The sequence below is a fragment of the Lissotriton helveticus genome, chromosome 4_1, assembly GCF_964261635.1.
Source record: "Lissotriton helveticus chromosome 4_1, aLisHel1.1, whole genome shotgun sequence".
NCBI classification, from domain to species: Eukaryota; Metazoa; Chordata; class Amphibia; order Caudata; family Salamandridae; genus Lissotriton; species Lissotriton helveticus.
The window spans coordinates 2,041,815,727-2,041,841,883 of NC_136063.1; the positions used below are offsets into that span (position 1 = coordinate 2,041,815,727).

At 47.1% G+C, this 26,157-nt stretch overlaps 1 protein-coding gene across 1 annotated transcript in view; it reads left to right on the plus strand.

The window, feature by feature from the left end:
- The window catches only part of SLC25A43 (solute carrier family 25 member 43), a 266,112-nt gene that overhangs the window by 51,007 nt on the left and 188,948 nt on the right, over positions 1–26,157 (plus strand). The window contains exon 2 of the mRNA XM_078688689.1: positions 7,973–8,214. Within this exon, the coding sequence (XP_078544815.1) occupies positions 7,973–8,214 (242 nt within the window). The remainder of the gene's footprint in view (positions 1–7,972; positions 8,215–26,157) is intronic.

A 26,157-nucleotide genomic window follows, 5' to 3' on the forward strand; every position in this document is an offset into this window, starting at 1 on the left:
TTCAGGTTCCTCTCCTCAGCAAAGGTTTCTTCTTGTAGTCCAAAGTGATCTAATTTCAGAGTCCCAATATTTATACTCCAAAAGCCTTTGTTCTCTGAGGGGAGAGGGGCCTTTGCCCAGTCCAAACCAGTTCTGAAGCACTGTTTACCAGACTTCTCCTTTCCTTTTACAGTGCAGGGCAGAAACATCAGACTCCCTACAGGAGGTGGAGCCAGCATTGCGGAAGGCAAGTACAGTCCTGGAGCACTTTGTTGACAGGACTCCTTCTCTTCTTTAATTGTGCAGGGCAGAGACCTCAGCTGCACCCCAGGTGGTGGAGCCAGCATTGTGGAAGGCAGGCACAGCCCTATTCAAGGTTCAGGTGCAACTCCTCCCTCCCATCTAGATGCCTATCTCTCTATTCACCACTGGGCTGACTCATCCTGTCTCTTGGAATCCCCAGCCCTGTCACTCACAAAACCAGACAAGGGAATACACAACCTAGCAGAGGCAGGCTTTGGATAGTTAGACAAGAAAATACCTACTTTCTAAAAGTGGTATTTTCAAACACAGAATGTTAAAACCAACTTCACTAAAATATGTATTTTATGAGTCCAGGCATACTAAACTCAAATTTCTACCATGTTCTCTGAGTCAGTTAGGATTATAAAAATGTAATAATCTAACAGCCCATTCTGGCCTATAGAGAACAGGTAGCCTTGCAATAGTGAAAAACGAAAATGTCTGTAATTCACTATTAGGACAGGCCACACACATCAGGGCTTGTTCTACCTTATCCTTACAATGCACCCTGCCCTTGGGCCTACTATAGGGGTGTCTGACATGAAGAAAAGGGAAGGTTTAGGGACTGGCAAGTGGGTGCACTTGCCCAGTCAGCATGACAGTACCAGACTGCACGCAGGCTCTGCAATGGCAGACCTTAGACACATTTTACAAGGCTGCTTCTGTGGGTGGCACAACCAGTGCTGCAGGCCCACCAGCAGCATTTGGATTTCACGCCCTGGGCACATTCAGTGCACTGTACTAGGGTCTGACAAGTAAACAAAACATCCAATCATGTAATTACTAATCCATACAACAACTTACAACAGGTAGTACTCGCACTGTAGCGCTGGACAGCAGTGGCACAGTGCCCGAAGCATATAACACCAGCAAAAATGCATGAGGCAAAAATGAAAGGGAGACCCACACCAATGGTGCCAGGTCTAACGAGGAGCATTACGGTTTGTTTCACTTTTCTAGCTGGAACGTTTGTATCCGTCCACTGCTTACCAGTGCAAGATGAACTATTTTACATATAATGGGTATGCTCTTTCAATTATTTATCTCATGCATTTGTGCTGTAAGCAAAGTCATCATTTGAGTTTTTCCTGCAAGAGACATTTTTTTTTCAGCACTGGAATGGAAGCCTGTCCCTAAGATGGACATCTTGTTAATTTGTCCATTTTCATTTTGGCACAGCCTCCCAAGACTTTGGATTCTGCTGCTGTTTACCTGTATCTTTCTGTTGTCTCCATTCGTATTACAAAGAACACGTCTGTCTCCTATTTCTCTGAACTTAAGGAACTATCTTAAAAATAAATATATATGTATATTTTTATACATTGCTTGCTGGACTTCTCACTTCCAATCTTGAAAAAATCATTGATAATGTTGCGGATAACATAGTTTACTGGTAACCCTCGAAAAGGTATTTCATTTATCAACTCCATAAGATGGAAGCATCGATTAGGCAGTACTGGGGTTTGTGGACCAAACTACACAATTCTGACTGGTTGTATTTAGTCAATCAGTATGATATGGTCTACTGCTATGAGACTTGGGGAATGTGAACCCTCGTATATTAATGGGTAGATCTGTGACTGGGGGTGAATGTTCGATTAATTCAGCATTCTGACCATCAACTGATCTTTTTGCATTTGTTGCTCTAAGTGGGAAGGGTATGCACAGACGTGGGTCCTGTGTGCGCTACGCCACCAGTTTCAAACTATCCTGGCTGATAAGGGGTTGAAACCCCGAAACTGGTCCCAGGATGCTTGTTTCTGGTCCAGGGAGGACATGGCCTGGCAGTTCGGCCTGGACTGTTCCCATGGGGAACAGGGTCAAGACTGATTTGCGTATGGTTGGGTCTAAACTGGAATGGCGTGGCGTGCCAAAAATAGATGGATTTATTCCAGATCTGTGACAGGGGGTGAATGTTCGACTGACTCCGCATTCTGTCCATCATCTGTTCTTTTTGCATATAAATGGATATATTACATTTTGTAGCCACGCTGATCCGTCACCTGCAGGCAGGGCTTAGGGTGGCCTATCCATATTTGTTTCTGTCCGTCTTACTGGTTAGTGCTCAGGACATGTATTGTACCCCCCATTATCAAATATTACTGCTTAAGTCTCAAAAATTGTTTGACCTTATGTTGATACATTTCTACAATACTATTTTTGGTTCTTCTGTGACAAATGATGTTGATGAATTAGATGAGCACTTGTTGAAAATAGTGAGCACACAGAAAAAGGAAACTTTGATCATGTGAATGGGGGATTTTAACATTTGTACCTGTGACTCCAAACCTATGATGACATGTAGGCTACAGGATGATTTAGATATACCTCCTACTCATTTCAAAAGCAGTAGATCTTAGGGAAAACGTGCTACGATATAAATCTTGTATCCCATAATGAAGGCAGCTGTGTTAGCAGGCTGTGCCACTGCGAAGCAATGGAAGTGTCAGCTTTTTCCATGCACAGAGGCGCATGCAGGCTCGCTCCTTGTAGTGAGCCTACAACTGATGTCACAGTGCCCATTCAAGAGGGAACAAAATGCAAGGAGCTCTGCTTTAGGGCTTTATTTTTGTTTTCTGTATGAGTTTCCTGCTTGTGTTGCAATTTATATTTCACATGGTGGTTGGAACATTATGTGTAGCTTTGACTTCATGTTTAAGAAAAGAGGGGTTACACTAGTTTTGATAAAGGCAAGATCCACAAAACATGTCAATATTCTGGTACATTTTTAATAAATGCCATGTTTATATGCCACAGATGCTGATGGACTTGGTCTGGGGAATGGTAGACAAAGGGTTGAACTAACCAAACTGCGACTCCTGCCGGATGAGGGGAGGCCGCCCCAGACCTAGTGCTCTATCTGGCTGCATAACTGCACTGAACGGCTAGGTGGTATGTGGAAAATGAGTATGTAGCAGCCACTTGAAAATGACTGGCTAAGAGATGTGCACACCCTAGATGGCAAGCATTAACTCTTTTCTTGAAATCTCTAACCGTGCAGTCATAGAACGAACTGACCGCATTGTACAATAAATGGACTGATGATCTGGGCTCGCCGTGGAATACACTGAAACTCAGCCCTAAGATATCTAGGATGTCAAGGTATACATTAATACAGTACTATATGCTTAGGGAGTATATTACCCCCTAAAGAATTGAAAGTGTCCCTGATGCTCCTGCTGGGTGCCCCAGATGTGGTAAATACAGGTCTGACGTCTTCCATATGGTGTGGACCTGTTCATCGTTCGATGCTTACTGGGAATTGTGGTACCGGTCATCAAAAGTGCCACAGATTGAGACCTCCCAAAGACCCCTTCAGTGTGCTTATTTGGCCTCTTCCTGAGATCCACGGTCATTAGTGTGACGAGCAGGTTTAAAGAGCCATGACTTATACTAGATAAACACCAGATATCCATGAGCTGAATAAGTCCAGTAGGAAGTAGGGTAAGGAATTCAATACATGGACTGAATGCGATGACACAGCGCTGAAAAGGGAAGAGAGCAGTAATGGTAATCTCCCCCTCCCAGTAATTGTGATGATGAGTACGGTTTGTGGGAATTGTACGACTTAATGGCTCACTGCTGGCATGTTCAGTGCCTGTAGAATTACAAGCTGTCGTCAGTTGCAAGAACAGTGAGATTGTCAGAGCAATGGGACCTGTGTGAAGATTTGCATAAGAGAGGAAGCAGGTGCAGAAAAAATTTAACCTTCCTGAGATTGAACCAATGCTAGGTCTTTTTAGGGGTGCTCTATGCTCCTGTTTGGGACGTGAAATATATTTGCTGTGTCACTTTGTCGGCAGCAGCCTTACAAAAGGGCTCAAGCTGCAGTGCATTTTGTCCGAATTAAAAGAAATCAATACAAGCTTAGCTCCGGTCTAATTCTCTTTGCAGCTTCGAATCTGAAACATGAGACTAATTCCTATGAAACCATGATGAAAGGTATGCATCTTTTACTCCTATTCATTAGAGCTTTTTTGGATTTTCATTATATCGCGCCTATTGTCTTTAAAAATGCTTGTCTGTACAGTTAGCTAAGACCTTTTAAAGCACTCATTTCATTTGCAAAATATAGTGTTCCCCAGTGCCAGAGTGAAGTCATGGTTACAGAAGATTTTTTACTTTGGCAAGAGGGAATCGGAGGTTTTAAATATACTCAACAATGGATCCCTGCTCCATTTTGGTACAAATCCGTAAACGTATTGTCGTCCAACCGGTGCCTCCTAGTTAGCCATTGCAATATGTTCCGATGATTTCCACTGTGTTGTTTGCTCCACCTTGATCCAGGATGTCTCCATCAGACCTTCCAGTCCCTTTTGAGGGACATTTGATGGTTTTCAGTTCTGTGGCCAAAACATTTCGACCTAAACCTTGCACAGACAATCCGCTGTTCAGGACTGGTCTGCACACGATCTTTCTCAAACTTCTTTGGAGTCCCAAATACATTTGAATGGATCAAACTGATTTTGGTTTAGAGTGACAAAAATCGAATTAATTTTTATTCAGTTGATCCTGACCCTGCTTCCAAAAGCACGTGTAAATTACACTATCTCTGTAGGTCTTTATATGGAGTTTTGCATAAAACTGAAATATTCTGTTTACCATGAGACCCGGTTATATTAAGAAGTTTGAGCTAAATCAAACTTTGTGCAGATCGATAGAGAGGACGAACTAGTAAATGTAAGCAAGTGCTTTTTCCAATCTCCAGTGGTTGTACTTAGAAAGGTATGTTTGTCATTTGGTATACTGTCTGTATCATTAACTGCCTTCTTTGTTTTTGACCTTGGGTTTTTTAGGTCTCGCCTGAGTCGGCGATTGTGTTGCTCTGGCGAAGACATTTAGTAGCTGGGTTTTAAAAGTGCTACCTTGCCGGCACCAGCTTGCTGTTATGCGCACAAGCAAGCACGACGTGCACAGCTGCCATGTGGCTTTATCGCGTGAATCCAATCGCGATCACTTTCGCGTACACAACTCCCGGGCTTCTTTTCACGCACTTGAGGTGCCCACTTCTTTTGCGCGTCTTTTCACTTTCAGCCCGGCCACTCTTCAACCCCACCCCCCTCCCTCACAGCAAGATCGCGTGTATTTTCACTTACAGCCCGCCTGCTCTTCAGCTCCCTCCCCCTCCCTCACCATAGAGCACGTCTTTGACCAGGGTAACTTGTTATCTGAGTTACCCAAATTCCCCTCCAATCGGGTACAGGCCATGTGAATACATCGTAGTAATGAATCTTTCTTTCACGTTGTTCCGAACAAAATGCAGCTTTTAAAAAGCGCCTGCACAGCCTGATAGCCAGCGCTCGGCGCCACAAAAGAGCAACGTCTGATATGTTTCTTCTCACGAGGCTTTCAAATACATGCAGTGGAACGTCCAGCCTATGTGTTGCCATAGTAGCCAGTAGCCCGGCCGCGCTTCAACTCCACCTCCCTCCCTCACCATAAGATCGCGTGCATTTTCACTTTCAGCCCGCCCGCGCTTCAACTCCCTCTCCCTCTCTCACCACAGAGCAGCGCGTCTTTGACCAGGGTAACTTGTTATCTGAGTTACCCAAATTCCCCTCCATTCGGGTACAGGCCATGTGAATACATCGCAGTAATGAATCTTTCTTTCACGTTGTTCCGAACAAAATGCAGCTTTTAAAAAGCGCCTGCACAGCCTGATAGCCAGCGCTCGGCGCCACAAAAGAGCAACGTCTGATATGTTTCTTCTCACGAGGCTTTCAAATACATGCAATGGAACGTCCACCGTATATGTTGCCATAGTAGCCTGCGGCTGCTTTTCATACTGGCTTTGCCTTTCACCGAGTAGAGTTTGGGATTTTATTGAAAGCTCTCAAGGTCTGCTATCAGGTGACATCCATTGTGGCTACTGGAACACATTCCTTTCTACGTGGTCACATTTCAGCACATACTGTGCTCTGAACGAGTTTGACATTTTTAAGTGCCACTTTAAATCTATTGTCGTTTTTTTTCTTCATTTCAGCTTCTGTTTTGGCACAAATAGCCCCCTGCCTCAACGCAAGATCGCGTGTATTTTCACTTTCAGCCCGGCCGCGCTTCAACTCCCTCCCCCTCCCTCACCACAGCTGACCCGCGCAGAGTGTTTCCGAGAAGGCGCTGGAGGGCACAGTGTGTCTAAGCTAACATTCATTGAGTGGTTCTGAGACGTGTGGCGCCAGAAGTGCTGTGAGCTGGTAGTGCGTTACATAGCTGCTAAGGTTTTATATTGCTAGGTGTGACATTTTCATATTTTCAATGTAATTATAAGTGACATTTGAACGACTACGAGTGACACTTTTTAGGCTATGCCAATGCTTGTTATCTGAGTTACCCGAATTCCCCTCAATCTGGGTCAGGCGATGTGAATACATCGCAATAATGAATCTTTCTTTCACGTTGTTCCGAACAAAATGCAGCTTTTAAAAAGAGCCTGCACAGCCTGAGAGCAAGCGCTCGGCGCCACAAAAGGGGAAAGTCCGATATGTTTCTTCGCACGAGGCTTTCAAATACATGCAGTGGAACGTCCAGCCTATTTGTTGCCATAGTAGCCAGCGGCTGCTTTTCATACTGGCTTTGCCTTTCACAGACTAGAGTTTGGGATTTTATTGAAAGGTCTGACGGTTTGTTATCAGGTGACATTCATTGCGGCTGCTGGAACACATCCCTTTGTACGTGGTCACATTTCAGCACATACTGTGCTCTGAACGAGTTTGACATTTTTAAGGGCCACTTTAAATCTATAGTCCTTTTTTTTTTTTTTTCATTCCAGCTTCTGTTTTGGCACAAATGTATGCCTGCAATCAATACTCAATGTTCCTTCCTGCCACAGGAATGTAAGAATTTCGAATAATTCATCATCCTTGATCTTTGTTCCATTCGTGAGATGAATTGGTGCGAACTGTGAACCCAGGCATCGCTTGTAAAATCAGCAACCTTCGTAGTGTCAGACCCTGCCTACAGAATCAACCACCCCTGCAAACCAGCATTGGCATAGCCAATAGGTATCGCTCTTGGGACCTTATAAGTATTTAGGTATGCAGCACAATATCCTTAGTGCAACAACATCAACTGTTTCATGGTAAAACACTTATAAGGTCCCAAAAGCGAGACCTATTGGCTATGCCAATGCTTGTCTGTTTCTGGCATTGGCCAGGCTGAACAAATCGGGAATGGTACTGTAGTATTTCCATAACTCCGTTAGCTTGTAAGAAGGTCAAAATGTCAGGTCCTTGTTTGGTTAAAATGGCATCATCATGTTTGACAGTCTTCAGGAAGTAGCTATCAACCATGGTCGAAGGGCTGGCCAGTAAGTCACTAGTGAAGCCAAATTGTTCTCAAAGCTTTCTCAAGTTTCATGCTCCAAACTCTTAGAAACTTGTGTGCTGTTGATTTATTTAACATACATCAACAATCTCACTACATGGTTTAAATTAATTAGTACAGTTCTCATCCCCAGTGATGGGAGTACGATATCCTATCTTCTGCTGTTCGACCATTTTTTCCTTCAGTGTGAAGCAATAGGTGCAAGACTTCTTGTGATTGACTCAAATGAGGAGTTTCCTTTGCATTTGTATTGATGATCCACGTTGATGCCTCATGTCTTTCTTTGTCAAAAATATTGTGTCCTTCTGAAACCATTAAACCTCTGCAAAAACATCTACTTAAAAATTGTTTTTTTTATTTACACCAGGTTTATTTTGCTTTTAATAGACGATGTGGGTCAAATTTCCCCGTGGAAAGCAATTGCAGCAGGAGGGCTGGCAGGCATTGTGGCCACCATTGTGACATACCCTACAGACGTCATAAAAACGCGACTCATCGTGCAGAACAGACAGGACCCCTCTTATAGAGGCATTGTACATGCTTTGTGTTCAATGTATTATCAAGAAGGATTCCGCTCACTTTATCGAGGAGTTTCATTAACCATACTAGGTGAGTCAGCCCTTTGGGTTTTCCTTGAACATGAAGTATAGATTGGAATGTAAAAACACCTTGTTCTTTCTTATTTTTATTGTTCATCCAGACTACAAAAAACCCTCAGTTGTGCGCAAATGAGTAAAGGAAAATTATAATCTGTTATATAAGAACATCAGGAGCAAAATTGATTTCTTGAAGTTCACTTCACAAAGATTACATAGGACCACAAGTTGTATAAAACGCAGCCCCTTTCCTCCGCAGAAACTCTATGGAAAAAAACCAACATTCCCCAACAATCCATGGGCCCAATAAATCCTTAACTACAACATTCTACTATGACAGTTAAAGATTCCACTTACCCCTAATATGAATCGGCCATTCACATCTATACAACGCCTACTTTTTTTTTTACTAATGAGACAAAAAAATTAATATAAATAATATTAATACATAATCATAAAACCTTGCTGGAATTCCACTTTCCTTTTCCTACTCAGTAATGTGCCATTATTTACATTTTGAAAATTATTATCAATAATTTCTGTTTGTTGATCTGTAGCATTGCCAAATCCAGGTTGAACAACAAAAGAAACGTTGTTACCACCTACGTCAGAAACATTTTGAGATGTTCTATTTCATTACTATTGTTTGTACATCATGCAGCAGACTGGGACTGTTATTCCCCATGAAATGATAACAAGTTCCTTCATCCAAACATGCACCATTGTTCCACAAAATGTCCTGTCCTGGTTTGGAATAACCACACTTTTGTTCCACCACCCATTAGCCCACAAAAGCACGGCACTATCAGAAACTCTCATTACTTGTACAGGTGAGAATACACAGATTCTCATTTTTGAATTCCTTTAGGATAGTTTTTTAACAATAACACAGTCCCCTACCCAAATCTGTTTATGCTTAGTTCCATGAATGTTGTCATGGTAAACTTTATCATTGACCTATTTCTGTACAATTCTATTCTTGACATGTAATTTGTCATCATCAGTTTCTACCATGTTAGTGGGACAGTATTTGCATATTTTAGGTGTCGGTAGAGTGCGACCACACCTTCGCCTCATTAAATAAAATGGTAAAAACTGTAACTGAATGAGGGGTATTATTGTAACTGTGGGTGTTTTCCCTATGTCATTTAGTTACTGACAATTTGAGTGGCACGGCAAGTTGAATTCATGCTTTTAAAAATCTGTTGACCCGCTCCTCCAACTGATTTGAAGATGGAGAAGATTTCCTGTCTAATGTAGACATTTATCCAAAAACATGTACATCTTTTTACAAATTAATTGAGAACCATTGTCTGAAACTGACATCTGTAATAATCCTTCAATCGAAAACATTCTTTCTAGAAAGTCTATGACAATATCAGTGGTGAGAATGGCAATAAAGTCGTAATGTATCCATTTAGAATACTAATCTATAAGAACCGATAAATAACACGTCTTCATCTAAAGCATACAATGTACCAGCAAAATCAATGGGTAACTTCAACCAAGGCCCATTGGCAATTTAAACCAAAATGCATTCCTTGTTAAGAAACTGTCCAATGCCTGTCAGATCTAAGACCTTCAACACACTTGTCAATGAATATACCAACTTCTGAATCTATACCTGGCCACCAATAATGTTTTCTCAGTAATCTCTTAGCGATAGTCATTCCAGGATGACCTTCATGAGCTAACTTCAATATTTTATTTCTTTAAAAAACTGGTAGTATAAATACCTCATTAGTAACTCTCTCTCAATGGTCAACTAATTAGCCACTTGAAAATACATCCTTAATGATTTATATAAATTCCTAATTGGTGGCCAACCATTGACTATATTATACTTGTTTAAAAAGTTCATAATTTTCCGATGCATCCATCCAGTTGCACTCAGAAACAGTATATCCAATAGCATCAACAATGGCGGCCACACATTCTGGATCATCAACTTCTTTATCTTCCTTGACTTAAGAGGCAATGTGTAAAGGATGGTAATTAGTTGGGGTATTGCAATCATGGTAAGATTTTGAACACTTGGTATTTGACTCAAGGGAGCAGCCCGTGTTCGACTGTTCCAATATTTCTAGAATCTTAACATCTGTATCGTTCAGTGTGAAAATTAGGGTCTTTCTTAGTGGGGACCCACTTATAGTCCATGGGGTTGAGGCATTACCATTTGAAAGAGTCCTTTTACATTTATCAGAGTCCTGTTCGTGGTGCACTTGCACTATTGTTTCCATAGTTGCACTATGGCTTCTCAAATGTATGAGCCGTGTTGGCGGGTGAGAGTAGCACAACTGGAGATAGGTAGGGTCAATTGTTGAGGAACGTTCAATTATCGCGGTGTCACCCAAGTTCTGGTCTCCTGGTTTCATTTCCTTGCAAGTTGGTATTGACTTGTGTAATGGTCTCGGGGATGAGCTAGGGGTTGAGATTGATTCAAGAGGGACCCTGAATCTGTGTTGAGTTTTAAAAAGTATTGATGGATTAAAGTGGTTGTTTTCCCCAACCCGTCAGTCAGGACTAGCTGTAGGCCCGGGTTTCCCAGTAGATTCTTTTTTTAAATGTTTTTATTGCGGTGTCAACATTACATACAAAACACAGTTTATACGGTTTTACATATCCATTATGAAAGTCCCACACCCCCAAGAGCCTCATACACCCATTGTGCCCACATCCCGGAGGCTGGGCGGCGTTAAACTACGGGACTTCGTGGACCTTCGCATTGTGAAGTCCTGTGTTACCTGCTATCTTTAACATATACACCACCATTATGTATAAATAACTCCAAACGAGAGGTATCTGCCTACCACCATAGCTTGTCCAGTTAAACCTGCGTTTTCCTTCCAATTGATATACCATGTACTGCCCAGTTGACTAAGTGGTGTTTCAAGTTGGCCCAGACGCAGAGCGGTTGCAACCTTGTCTATGCTAAGCACAATCCCATCCAATTCAGCTGGTACGTCTATATCCAACCTCAGGGGGAGGGCGTGAGGGGGGGATTCCGGCCTGTCATCCTCATCATTAGCAGTGGCCATCGTTTCTAGCCGCCTCCTGTATTCCAAAAACAGTCCCCAAACATTTTTGGGCCTGCTCTTAAGCGACAGTAGCTCACTATAGTTCTCCGACTGCGTGCTACAGTAAGTCAAATCTCTCGTCCACTGCTCTATCTTGGGGAGGGGCCCTCTCATCCAGCACATAGCTAGCCTTCTTTTTGCCATCAGCATACCCATTTCCACAATCCTACGTTTTGCCTTCGGCAATGGCCTCGAAAAACCTAGTAGCGCTAGCGCCGGGGATAGTGTGATTTCTGCCTCCAATATTCTGCTCAGTTCCTGAAACACTTCACTCAAGTAGTGTTGTACCCCCGGACACTCCCACGCCAAGTGTAGAAACCCTGCACATTGCGCTTTGCATCTCTCACATGTCGCGCACTCACGTATTCCAAACCGATGTAACCTCTCCGGGGTGTGGTATACTCTATTAAGGAACTTAAAATGCACCAATCTGTGCCTACCGTTCAGGGAGACGGATCTCGTGTTGCTGCAGCAGTAACGCCACATGTCGTCATCAATAACCATGTCTAAGTCGCGTTGCCAGGCCAAACGCGCCTTATTGTACCCGGCCTCTCTTTCAGCTATGGAAATCTTGTACATAATAGAGATCAGTTTCCTTGGGGCTTTCCGTCTTAATTACGTGAGTAAGTTCTAAGAGTTCTGGGGGTTCCAGCAAGTCATCACCCAATTGCTCCCGCCAGGCTTCTCTGACCCTGTGATACTGAAAGCTCTGCAGTATTGTGGGCTGTGCCTCCTTAGTTGTCACATCCGTCAGTGTCTTAAGAGTACCGTCAAGAAAAATGTCACCTATCGTGTGTATACCCAGGGCCTCCAAAGCCATAATCACCCCTTTTTCCCTGCACGGGGCCAACCAAATGGTCCACGATGTAGGCATCAGCGGAGAGTATAATATCGCCCCAGCGTGGTACTGTAATAGGGCATGCCAGGCATGTCTAGGTGAGTTTAAGGAATCTAGCAGTCCCGTGCGTCGGTCCGCCGTGTCAAAGACAATGGCTGGTAGCGGTAGCGGCGCAGCAAAAAGACCTTCCATCTTTATAAACGGCACTGTCCCCGTCATGTATCCAGCTATGTAATAGCGCCCCTTGCGCCACACAATAGTATAGCTCGAAATCAGGGGCTCCCAATCCGCCCATATGGTATGGCAGGATTAGTATTTTCCACTGCACCCTCGCTTGCTTACTGGCCCAGGCCAGTTTAATCATTAGCGACTGTAGGCGTGAAAAGAAGCATTTAGGTAGGACCATCGGTATATTCGTGAATAAATACAACAGACGGGGCAGGACCATCATCTTCATTATTGATATCCTGCCCAGCAGGGAAAGGGGTAAACCAATCCATGTGTCCACATTGTCTTCCAGGCGGGCAATGGCCCTGCCATAGTTCTCGCGGAATACCGTCTCTGAGTCAGTGTGGAGCTGTATACCTAGGTAACGTATAGGGTCAGTGGTCCACCTCAGCGGATATTCCATCTCAAACCTCTCTGTGGATGCAGTAATGGGGAATACTATGGATTTGTTCCAATTTACAGTGAGCCCAGATAGTGCACCGAATTGCACCACTTACCGCAACAGCGGTGCCAGATTCTTCTCCGGTTCCCTGACATAGAGTAGGGTGTCACCTGCGTAAGTTGATATGACTAGCTGGTAAGTTGGGAAATTCAGTCTATGGGAGTGGTATTCTCGCATCGCACGCGCCAATGGCTCCGCGACTAGAGCGTGGGCGACAATGGGCAGCCCTGCAGAGTGCCTCTTCGAATCTGAATGGGTTCTGTGACGTGATTCCCTATCTTAATGCGTGCCGCAGGGTCATTATAGAGTACCGCTACCCTCTGCAGGAACACCGGGCCAAGCCCGAGTCTAGAGAGGACCGCTCTCAGAAAAGGCCAATCCACTGAGTCGAAGGCCTTCTCCATGTCCAAAAACACTGCTATCGCTTTTGCCTCTGGACGTGTATGTTGAATGGCTCTTCCCAGCATAAACCCCGCCTGCTCCGGCACCACCAGCTCCGGGGCCAACAGAGCCAATCTCGTCGCAAGAACTTTAGCGTTTATTTTGGTGTCTACATTTAGCAGCGACAAAGTCCTGTACAAGCTACATTCCTCTGGGGGTTTATCTGGCTTTGGTATGGCTACAATTAACGCTTCCCTCATTGTCTCCGGCATCCGCCCCGTCTCCCACGTATCCGCGAACAAGGCTGAGAGGTGCGGAAGCAGCAGATCCCAAAAAGTCTTATAGAAGCTAACCGTCAGCCCGTCTGCCGCGGGTGCGCTTCCTGCCTTGATCCTACCCAAGGCTTCCCTGATCTCGTCATGCTCTATTGGGTGCATTAAAAACTCCCTATGCACGTCTGATAAAAACGGGAGTTCAATGTGCACCAAATAGTCTAAGATGTCCTCTTCGTCCCCCGTCGCCCTGGAACAATATTAGTCAGTGTAGTATTCCCTGAATCTTTGTGCTATCTCCACCTCTCCAGTAACTATGCCCCCCTCCCTAGATTTGATTTCAGTAACCGTGATTTTCCGACGTTGCTGTTTCACCATATAGGCCAGGATCGCTCCCGGTCTGTCCTTCTCCCCATATATTCTAGCTATAGCATATTTGCCTAAGCGCTTAACTTCTGCATCCGCCTCAGCCTGATAGTCCGCTAGCAGCCTTTTCATTTCCTCATTGTCAGCATCAGATTCTCCGGCTAATTGACGAGCCCCACACTCCGCTAATTGTCGCTCCAATCTGGTCAGCCTTTGTCGGATAGAGCGGAGAACCCCTGAGTGCTTACTCATGGCTACCCCCCTAATATAAACCTTAAACGCCTCCCACACAGTTTGGAAGCTATCAAGTGATCCAATGTTTGTTTCATAGAACGTCTCTATCGCTACGTGCAACTCCTCCCTGAAGACTGGGTATATAGGGAATATGTTGGGAATCTCCATAGGAATGGGGGGGATTACTTTCCTCTGCGTCATCAATTCTATCAATATGGGAGAATGGTCTGAAAGCGTTCGGGGCAACACCTGGCACTTGCGTATCTGTGGGAGCAGACCTGTAGCGGCTAGCCAGTAATCAATGCGTGTAGATATATTATGGAAGGCCGAGTAGTGTGTGTTTCCCCCTTGCGTTGGGTGCAAACTACGCCATACATCAGCTAAGTCTTCGCTAATCAGTATTTCAGTATTTTGTCCAGTTCCCTAGCTGCCTTTGCTTGTTGTGTGGCCAGGCCACTCGAGCGGTCCGCAGCAGGACACCTAGTCACATTAAAGTCCCCGCCCCACAGGGCTGCCAGGCTTGGTAATCCCCACGTGATGTCAGTTAGCTTAGAATAAAACTCGGGGCAGTCATAGTTAGGGCCATATAGATTAACGACTAGTGCTTCCATCCCCCTTCCTGACACCTTCGAAATCACATATCTGCCCTCCGGGTCGGCCCTAAGCATAGTCAATGTAAAGTCTGATTTCGGGTTCACCCATGTTAACACCCCTCGCGCATGTGTGGTGAAACCAGCGGCATTAACCTGTCCCTTCAACCCCCTGGCCCGCAGCTTAGGACTGCTCTCGGGTAAGTGTGTCTCCTGGATTAAAGCCAGGTCAATGTGGTGTCTAGTCAGATAATTCAAAACCTTTCGCAGCTTGCGATGGTCATTTAGCCCGGGTACATTCCACGTCAGAGCTCTCAGACCGCATGCATCCGCGTCCACGCATGTATCACCAGATGTATCCTGCATATTTAACGGAAGTCAACACTATTTTGTACACATTGGTCAATGGAGGAATAACTGGTATCAATTACGTACTGGTTGGCACCTCTAAACATTAACAGAAATCTCTGAACATCTCTTCCCCTGCGGACCCCCCACACCCCTCACTGTAAACTCCCCCCAACAAGGTCGCATAGCAATACATAAGAAACTCCCCCCCACCCCCCACTGTCCACCCACCCACCCCACCCACAGCGGACCACCCCCAACTAGGTCGCGAAAATCTGGCCCTGAAACCTGCCTCCCCCAATCCCCTCCCCACCCCCCGTACCCCCCCACCCCCAATACTAGACCCAAGCAAGGTGTTACCACATGTGGGCGAAGGTTGCTTTGAACCATCGTAAAAAGTCAAATGCAATCACAGTTCAGGAAGCTCGTCCCGGCCGCACCAGCCGACAGCTAAATGCTCCACGTTGCCGGAGTTATCGGTAAAACCCCTGACATCTAGCTCCATTCAATCCTGGTCGTCTAAACCGCCACCTGAAGCCTCATTCAGCAAGTCCCAATCCGGAGTCTTTCTCCGCTCCTTAGCCCAGTCTTTCAGCGCTTTCTGTAATGATTTCGGCTCCGTAAAGATGTGCGACTGCCCATTCCTGTTAACCTTCAGCTTTGCCGGGTAGAGCATTGCATAGTCAATCCCAGGTCACGTAGTTGTCTTTTCATTGGGACAAAGTGTTTCCTCGCCTCCTGGACCTTGGCCGTGAAATTAGGATACAATGAAATGGTTGAGCCCTCATACGTCAGCGTCTGTTTTTCTCTGGCAACACGTAGGGCGGTGTCCCTGTCCCTATAATTTAGTAGCTTAGCAATTATTGGCCGTGGCGGGGCTCCTGGCTTCGGACGCGGGGCCAATGTGCGGTGCGCGCGTTCCACGATGAATGTGGTAGAGAAGACCTCCTCACCTAGTAGAGTAACCAGCAAGCGTTCGATGAAGGGCTCCATCTTGCCCGCTGAAGTCGTCTCAGGAAGGCCAAGGATGCGCACATTGCAGCGATGGGAGCGGGCCTCCAAATCCTCCGTCTTATCTTGCAGCAATTGCAGCACTCTGCCAAGTTGTTTGTGTTCTGTGTCCAAGGTGCTTTGCGCTTCTTCCACCTCTGCTATCCTCCTCTGACATGTCGAGTCTCTCCGCATGCTTATCTAGCCTTTCTCCCATTCTGTCCATCCTGTACGTTAGCGCATCCATCTTGGCCCCCAGCGATGAGATACCTTCTTGTAGCCCTTTCTCCACGGACTTCAGCATACATCTTATGTCCTGCTCTTGCTCCGGCGGCGTAGCGGGCACACTGTCACCCCCGCACCTCTGTCCTGCGATCTGGCTCGCGTCTGGGTGAAGGGTAACTTGGACTGATTGCGGTCCGGCTTCCCCATTATGAAGTGGAGGGAGACCCGCGACCCAGCCGTCGGTATCGGAAGACCCGCGTCCAACTTAGGAACCAGGGAGCTGGGGGGTTGTCACCACGATACTCTTGTCTTCAGCCGGGGGGAGGGGGGTGGCCAGCAACGGATCCTGTGAGGAGGCAATTGCCACGCCGTGGACCAAGAGCGCAGAAGACTTCCAGGGGCCCCCCGCGCAGAGACACCCAGCCGGTATTCCGCGCAAGGCCGTCCTTCTCTTTGCAGGTACCCGCCCGCGCTCCTCAGTGCCAGCTCCGCCTGTGGGTAATCAACTGCACCTCTCGCTTGCGCACAGCGCCAGGAAGCGCCCGGGCCACTCGTGTTCCGCACTTAGGTGTCAAGGCGAGCCCCACACATCGTCACTGTGTGGAATGCGCCCCCTGCCGTGTGACGTCACGCGATCTTCTTGGCTCCGCAACCCCCCCCCTCACACCGACCACTTGGGGACCTCCGCTCTGACAACCTCTGCCCGCTCAGACCGGCGAGGGGCAAGTGTATTGCGGCTCTCCTGTGTACTGCGGTACCTCAAATCACCCCCAAGCAGGCAGCATCGACCTTCCTCCAAACGGCCGCCTCATCTGTGTCTCTGCGCCTGTAGTGCCGCGACTCACTCAGTGTGGGGCCCTGCCGCAGCCTGCCCGCCGCTGGCACCAAGAGCTGACTCCAATTACGGGATTGCCCTTCTCTCTCCTGACCTCTAGGCAAGTCCCCACGTGGGCCACTGCGATGGGCCTCCCGGCGCTGCACGCATCGTCCCCGCGCCGGGCAGGCGGCGGCAGCCGGGGGCCCCAGTCAAGTCTCACTGGCCAGGAAGGGCAGCAGGTCGCTCCGAGGTCGGCAAAACGCTCAGGATCGCAAGTCCGGCGGCGTGTAGAGCGGGCAGCACGCCGCACGCAGGGTCACGTCGTCGGGGAGCTCAGCAACTCTAGGCCGGTGATTCGCGGCCTGTTTCTCCCGCCGGACTGTCACCAGCGGGACCACCGTGCGCGGTCTCAATCACCCTTCTCTGCTGTCCCTCCGGCGTCGGAATCAGCACCAACAGTCACGGCGGGTAATTATTCCCTCCAGCGAACGTAGTGCCAAGGATCTTGTAGGATTATGTGTCGGCTTGGCTCGGGAGTTATGCGTCCATCTTGGACTCGAGCAAGCTCCGCCCCCGGGTTTCCCAGTAGATTCACTTGCAATCTGAGAGTCCTGCTGAGTGGGGCTGTTAATGGTATCCGTCTGTTTCCGTCGCATGCTGGAGATTTTATGTACAAATTTCCAGTTTTGAGATAAAGCACAATGAGACAGGGGTAATCTCTTACCCAATCTCTGCTTTTTTTAAAGGGTTTTAGTTATGGTCATTAGCGCAAGAAGGCTGGTGTTAATTTTCTTTTATAGTTTGTTTTAGTTTGAGGGGTGGTGCCCCCCCTTCCCTGATTGAGGTCCGTTGTGAGCCCAGTTGACCAAATCTCAAGTTAATTTCGGTTGTATTAATTCAGGGTGCAACAGGGGGCACAAGAGCAGCATCTTACAAGTTGAGCATGTTGGGTGGTGAACGTTTTTTCCTTAAGTATTTAGTGAATTTGTTTTAGACGATACGTGTTGGAAGCTTGGTGTTGAGCTTTTTTTATTTGTTCGCTGAGGTACAGTGCGTGTCAAGATGTGTGGTATGTTTCGGGACACCCTGGATTGGTCCATAGGAGGCATGGATGGGAGAGGACTACAGCGTTTGTGGCACTTTTTTAATTCAAACACTCACTCAGAACATACTTGTGGCTACTCCGTCACCAGGTCGTCGCTCCTTACTCCTTGTGCCTTGGCTCCGGGGCCACTGTGCTGGCATTAGCACTGTTACCACTACCGCATACCTGCTCCTTAGAACTCCTGAATAGAATTGAGCAGTGCATCATGGGGGAGGGAGGCCAGAGGGGAGAGAAGGACTTCGGCTTCCTGCTGTTCAGCTTGCAACGATCTGTTGGTTTTTTGAAAAAAAGAAAAAAAACTTGAAAGGGGCTTTTAGCCTGCCTAATATTTAACAATCGGTTGGCTTCATACCCACTCCTATTTTCTTCCTTTTCATTGGTGAACGCATATCAGGGTGTGTCCGATTTACTTTGTGTCCTTGTGTGGAGGTACCAGCACTGTGTTTTAAACTGTGTATTGTTTTTATTTTAAACTGTTATTTGTCCCTCCTGTCTCCCCTGAGACCATGAATGCGCTGTCACTTGTGAGGCATTTTGTTAGCCTACAGTGGGCTGCGAGCCTGCCCATGGTTTATCATTGGTTTGCTCCATCGTCTCGTTCATTTCCTCCCCATTAGCCAGCACTTGCTAGCTTCAGTTTCTTATCATTTGTTTGTTCCTCCCATGGCGAATAACCCAAGTACTGCTTCCTTGCCCAGTAAGTGTTTTTTAAATGCTCGCGCTTTTAGGCCTTAGCTACCTTTCTTTTAGTGTGTGTAACAAAGAGAGAGGTAGGGAGAGTATGCTGACACTCTTGTTCCCCGGTCAATAGTCAACAATCAAAAAAAGAGTGTCTATGGAGGCTGAGCCGCCCTTGGGAGCACTACAAACAACCACACTGGGATGTTGAAGAAGGCCCTCACTCACCACCTGGTGATGACATGCTTCATCATCGGACCCCACCAAAGAGACCGAGTGTCTCTTTGGTGTGCTGCAACGCCAGATTTACTGCGGAGCGGGATGGTGAGTAAAGGGCGTGTTGAGTGCAAATGTGACTAGTGAGTGGTGGGTGTATTAAAATGGTCTGTAGTGTATCTGAGGTAATATTTTATTAAATGATCACTAAAGACACAAGACGTTAAAATATGTGAGGAAACAGGGGTCCGGTTCGAGGGTGACGTAGGTAGACTGCGGGTGCTGAGCGTCAAGGGCGGTGTGCCGAATACGCTCCCACCCCCCTCCTGAGACCCATGGTGTTTAATCTTGACACCTACAAAGTGCAGAAACGAAAAGTAGAAGCCTCCTAAACCAGGAGTAATTAGGAATAGTTCAATCATTCCTAATTTTTTTGCACTTTTAATTTAATTTTCACATTCACGTCCCTAGGTTAGGGTGGGCCTTAGAGTGTCCATACCGCCAGGGTTTATAACACACAGTCCTGATGAATTGCCGGGTAAATTAACACTGTTTCGATGGCAAGAAACATGTCGACCACCCTTTAGGAATCCACCACTCAATTAAACTGGACTGTTTCCTCACATATTTTAACGTCTTGTGTCTTTAGTGATCATTTAATAAAATATTACCTCAGATACACTACAGACCATTTTAATACACCCACCACTCACTAGTCACATTTGCACTCAACACGCCCTTTACTCACCATCCCGCTCCGCAGTAAATCTGGCGTTGCAGCACACCAAAGAGACACTCGGTCTCTTTGGTGGGGCCCGATGATGAAGCATGTCATCACCAGGTGGTGAGTGAGGGCCTTCTTCAACATCCCAGTGTGGTTGTTTGTAGTGCTCCCAAGGGCGGCTCAGCCTCCATAGACACTCTTTTTTTTGATTGTTTACCTTTCTTTTAGTGGCAGAAATACATAAGAGTGTATGTGCTTGCTGGCCGTCTCCCTCCTGTTTATCTACCCCCTCCACCTCCTGCTTGGTGTTTTTGCTAGCTTCCTCCCATCCGCCCTGCTCCATGTTGTTGCTAGAATCCCACTCCTTGTTGTTGCTTGACCTTTCCCGTTCCTCTTTGTGTTGTTGCTTGACCTCTTCCTTTCCGCTCTGTGCTGTTGCTTGCCCCTCCCACTCTCCTTACCCTCCCTATTGCTGATTTCCTGTCCCTCGCTCCGCTGTTGTTGCTTGCCCCCTCCCACTTTCAACCTTTTGTTGATTGGCCCCCTCCCACATTGTTGATTGCTCCTTCCCACCCTCCTGTGTTGTTGCTTACCCCTCCCACCGCCTGTCCCGACAGTAAAAAAAAGCATTGAAAAAACCTATATCTCTTACCAATGTGAGAACTATTAGCTTTGTCAATGCTTTATTTAGCCATGCTGTGTTGGAGCGTGGCTGGAAATAGACCAATAAAAAGAAATATATGACATGGCCAGTAGCACGTCATAACACTTTTTTCTCTACTTTCAGGCATGCTGAACAGCAGCCCGGGTGTTGTACAACTTGACTAAAACAAAATGCCATAGTCAATAGCTCCTGCGTAGGCGAGCACTGTTGACTTTGCCAGTGCTTCTTTAATTATTGGGTTTGTTAAGGTAGTGACTTACTTTTCTTTTTCTCTATCTCTTCCCATTCCTATTTGGGGGTTAGTTTTACCTCGTTCTTTTTGGAGACCGGCAATACTGCCATCTTGAGGGCCAACCACCATTGTCGCTCTTACTTGCATCCTGATATAAATTTGGTTGATTTCTTATTTTATAGTCTTGCCTCGATCCAGATTTTTCTATTCTTTGTAACATATTCTCCACTCTAGTACATTTTCTGTGGCAAAGGCATGATTCCAAAAGAGGCAGCAACCCAGCTGGTTTCCAGCATTAAAACGTGTACTTCAGTTTACTGATTGCTCACAATTCCCTGGCACACATATTCCGATCACATGTAATATAATGTTGAATTTGAATTCGACTTCATTTAGGGTTTCCCTTTCCTCCTGTTCCCCTTCACATTGAAGCAGAATAATCAGATCCTTCTTCTCTTCTGGCCATGGAGTAAGGGATATGCCATGAAAACTTACAGATTTTATAGCATATCTATGAATTTGCTATGAAAACATCTCAAGATAGTTCAGATAGATAGTAACGATTAAGACAGCGAGGAGAGGAGGAGGAGGAGCTACGCGCGCATCCGTGATGGCCGCGTGAGCACAGGGCTCCCGAGGACCCTCGCTGCCTCCCGCATTTATCCTGGATAATATCCTGATTTGATGGAAGGTCATTGAAGACACAACCCGGCTGATGTACTAGCAGGTTTTTGGATCAGAATCGGACACTGGGTCCCTGAGCTTTGCAGTCTTGAAATTTGTGGCCTTCTCCATGGAACAGCCTGGACCTTGAGTTGTGACAGTGCCCAGGTCGTAATTTAATAACAACGGCTTGAGGGGATCAGACCACAGCCTCACTTCACTTTCGGTTTCGTTTCTCTAGCGCACTGTCTCCTATCTGTGGTGTGTCTGTTGATCGGACGAGCTCTGCTGCCAGCTCATCGAGCTTATAGCTAGTGACTGTTTGGCTGTGGACTCAAATTGGCCCAACTTCCTGTATTCTTGTGTGTGAATTTTAAGGAGCCATTTGGACCAGATCCCAGGCCTCCCTCCGGGGCACCCGGCTCGCCATGACGGGCAAGCCCGAGGGTGAAAAACGGAAAGTCAAGACTACTATCTGTGGAGGTTCAACCCAGACGAACGTCATGGATCGCTACACACTTTCTAAAGCATCCCCTGGTGGCGCACCTAAGGCCCGGGAGGAAGCAGTCGACGACCCTGCTGCATTGGCGGAATTAACGCTACAAGACGTGATGGGCGCCATTGCTGGTATTCAGTCTTCCATTGGCCAACAGTATGAAGCCCTGGCTCTGAAGTTGGACACGGTGGCTATTGATGTCAACCTCATTCGAACTGATCTGGCCAAGACGAACGAGAAGGTGAAGTCATTGGACCTAAAGACGTCCAGCCTAACCACGGATGTGTCCGACTTGCAAACAGAAGTGCGCAACCTTAGATCTGCTAATGACTTCTTTGCTCGTCGTTTGGAGGATTTTGAAGGCCGTGCACGGCGCAACAACGTGCGTATTATTGGGGTCCCGGAAGATTCTAGTTCACTCGCCACAGATCTTCGAGTGGAGGACCTCATTCTTAATCATCTTGCACCCAAGGGCCTGAGTAAGTTCTTTGCCATCGAACGTGCACACAGGGTGCCAGGGGGACAGGCGAAGCCCGGTTTTCCCCCCGTCCGATTATTGCACGGATTTTCAACTTCAGAGACCGCGACGCCATTCTGCAGGCGGCACGGACAAGCGGCCCTACGCAGTTCGAGAACGCTGCTAAGAACTTCTATCCGGACTTTTCTCAATCGGTCCAGAAACAATGAATGGGATTTCAAGGGGTGAAATGGCGACTAAGAGACATGGAACTAAAATACGCTATGTTAGTCCCGGCCCGACTGCGTGTTGAATATGACAATCAAACATTCTTTTTTGTCAGGCCTGAGGAAGCGAGTGACTGGTTGGACACTTTGCCGGCTCGCCATGCTGGCCAGGAACGTGCTGGTGGTGCTGAGGGGGGACTGATGGACCAAGAATGATTATGGTACCTGTGTCCGGAACACTGTTCAACGTAGCCAGCTGAGGCTCACTGACTTCCTTGATCATTCCATTTGTACTTGGGAGGTAGCGGGGATGGCGGACCCCTTTCCTCCTCTGGGGTTCTCTTTGTGTAGATTAGTTCTTTGTTTTTAATTGTCAGGGCGACAGGCACGCTGCAAATTGGCGTGGCTTTCGAGTCGGTGCAGGGGTGCAGGGTGGGGGGTAGTTGTGTTGGGGAACTTGGGGGGAGGGGGGTCATGTTTTGGGATTGTTTGTTTTTTCTTCTTCAAGGCAAGGCACTTTCATTAACTTTGACATTGGTGTGATGCTCGTTTTGCGATGGGAGTTCATTGCGGATCTGGATGGGGGGTAGGGGATTGAGGGTATTAAGCTGGAATGTGAATGGGTTGGGGGATCGTATAAAGAGAGGGGTGGTTATGCAGCTGTTACGGCGCCTTTCGCCTGATGTCGTTTTGCTACAGGAGACACACTTGATAGGAAATAATTGTCACGCTCTTAATAGACGGGGTTATCGTCTTGCTGCCCATTCTGGATTTACAACTAGTTCTAGAGGAGTGGGTATTTTGCTCAGGGTATCCCTCCCCCTCGAGGTTGACGATGTGATCCTTGATGCCAGGGGTTGGTATGTTGCACTTGTTGGGCGGTGGGAGGGAAAACCAATCTCGTTGGTGTCGGTGTATGTACCTCCGGGCTTACAATCTACGACATTTGCGGACCTGGGGCGGATGGTTCTGGGTTTCCCGGAGGGTGTTTTGATACTGGGTGGTGATTTTAACTCCGTCATTTCTGGCAGAATAGACCGCTATCCGCCCCGAGACCTTCCTGCTGCGCAATCCTGGTTGGGTGACTTCCTGGAAACATTGGGACTTATAGATTGTTGGAGACTAAAGGTTCCAGAGCAAACACAGTTTACTTTCCATTCGGGAGCTCATGGTAGTCTTTCTAGATTGGATTATATCCTGATACCAGCTGGCCTGTCCCCTTCGATTGGAGAGATTAGACACTTGGCCCGGGGTATATCAGATCATTCCCCTATTTGGTTTCATTTTAATCTTAACATCGGCGCCGAAGCGAGGCTGGCCCCGATTAACCCCTGGTATCTTTTTAACCCTAAGACTCGCACTGAATTGATTAAATCATTTGATCTGTATTTTACTGAGAATACTGGTTCTGTATCCTCGCCTGTTTAGTTATGGGAAGCTTTTAAGATTGTGATCAGGGGACAGGCATTGTCTTTGGTGGGGTGTGCAAAGAAATGTAAGAATGAGGCCATTGTTCAGCTCGACACTGAAATCACAGACCTGGAGACTGCATTGGAACGAGAGGTCACTCGAGAGGCATTACATGTCCTCCGCCTTAAACAATTGGAATATAAAACTCTGGTTACTTATGCGGCAAAGATGATGAGTAGAGACCAGCAGGGACGGCTATATGATGTGGGTGATAAGGCAGGGAAATTGATTGCCTGGCTGGACAGAAGGGAGAGAGCGAGTCGAGTGGTTCCGGTGGTTGAGACATGTGGTGGTGTGCGTGTAACGGACCCTGTTGAAATTGTTGAATGCTTTGCTGATTATTTTAGAAAGGTCTATACCTCGGTGTCTGACAGGCCCGAGGAGGATTCGCTGTTGTTGCTTCGAGATATAGCACTTCCATGTTTGTCGGAATCGGATCGGGACTGTTTGGATGCCACGCCCTCTGTGGATGAGGTGGCTCTCGCGCTACGCTCCATTCGTTCCGGCAAAGCTCTGGGTCCCAACGGCCTTCCTATTGAACTGTATAAATTATGCCCTGATACTCTAGCTCCCTATCTCTGTGATATGTTTTTGGCTGCGCGAGACAGTGGCTCTCTCCCTAGGGATCAGCGTCTTGCTACCATTGTGGTGATCATAAGGAAGGCAAGCCAAGGGATCTTTGCTCGTCTTATAGACCTATTTCGCTCTTAAATGCGGAGCCTAAGATCCTCGCCAAACTACTTGCTAATCGTCTGATTACGGTTATTAGCGACCTGATTCATCCGGATCAATCGGGTTTTATCCCGCACCGTAACACGGCATTCAATTTGCGACATTTGCATGGTGTTCTCGCGAGGGCCCAGACGCTGCGTGAGCCGGCCATCTTGGCGTCCTTAGACGCCACGATGGCCTTTGATACAAACGAATGGTCTTACCTCTGGGCGGTACTCGCCAAGTTTGGATTCGGTGCTGGTTTTATTGGTTGGGTCAAACTCCTGTATGAAACGCCGCTGGCACAGGTGGTGGTCAATGGCCGTGTCTCCGTGCCTTTTGCTCTTGGGAGGGGCACGAGGCAGGGTTGTCCGTTGTCCCCGCTCCTCTTTGCTCTGCCGTTGGAGCCACTCGCCGCTTGGCTACGGTGGTAACCTTCGCTGAAGGGTATACGCTGGACGCCGGAATTTGAAGATCGCATTTCCTTATACGCTGATGACATTTTATTGTACCTCACCTCTCCCCAAAAATCGCTTAACGTATTGTAAATGTAAATGTAAATGTAGTTGAGCTTATATAGCGCACAGCTACCCGCAGTGGGTGTCCCGGCGCTTGCTTAGGGAACCCTTCCTGGTATTCCCCTGTGAGATAGCAGGGTATCCACAAGGTGAAAGTCAGGCATCCCGCCGCGAGGGGCCGTTGTGGAGATTAAGCAAGCTATTGCCCAGAGTCGCAGAGTGTGAACCCGTGAGTCGAGGAGGCACCGGGGCGAGAATTATCGAGTCCGTGGAATTTTTAGCCCAAGACCCGCCGAGGCGGGGAATTGAACCCTGGTCCAGGACCGATCTCAGCTTCCAGGTCTGCTGCCTCTAACCCCTGAGCCACATTGTATTGTTTGACGTACTTAACTCCTTCGGGAAGAACTCGGGCCTTATCATTAATTGGTCGAAATCTAACATTTATGTACTGGTGGGTGATGTCCCCCGTTTGCCGCGGGGCTGTCCCATCCAATTGTCGCAGTCTGGCTTTAAGTACTTGGGTGTGTTCATCTCGTTGGATCCGGCGGTTCGCTATGAACGCAATTTACTCCCCCGCTTCAAAGGTTGCGCTCCGATGTAACGCGTTGGCGTAAATTGCCGTTATCTCCCCTTGGGCGTGCGGCTCTTTTTAAAATAATGTCCTTACCGCGGTTCCTATATGCACTTCAGAATAGTTTCGATGTCATCCCGTCGAAATATTTTCGGGAAGTAGAATCGTTACAGAGACAATTAATATGGGACGGACGTTCCCGCATCGCTCTTCCAAAATTGACACTTCCCTGGTATGATGGCGGTATAGCGCTCCCGGATATTCGTCGGTATTATTGGGCCTCCCACCTTGCTGCCATCAACCACGGGATGTATGGCCCGGCGTTGAACCCAGCATTTGAAATGGATAAGTGGCTACTCCAGAGTGGTGATTATTACAGGGCGCTTTATTCGGGACCCTCGCGTTCACAACTCTCG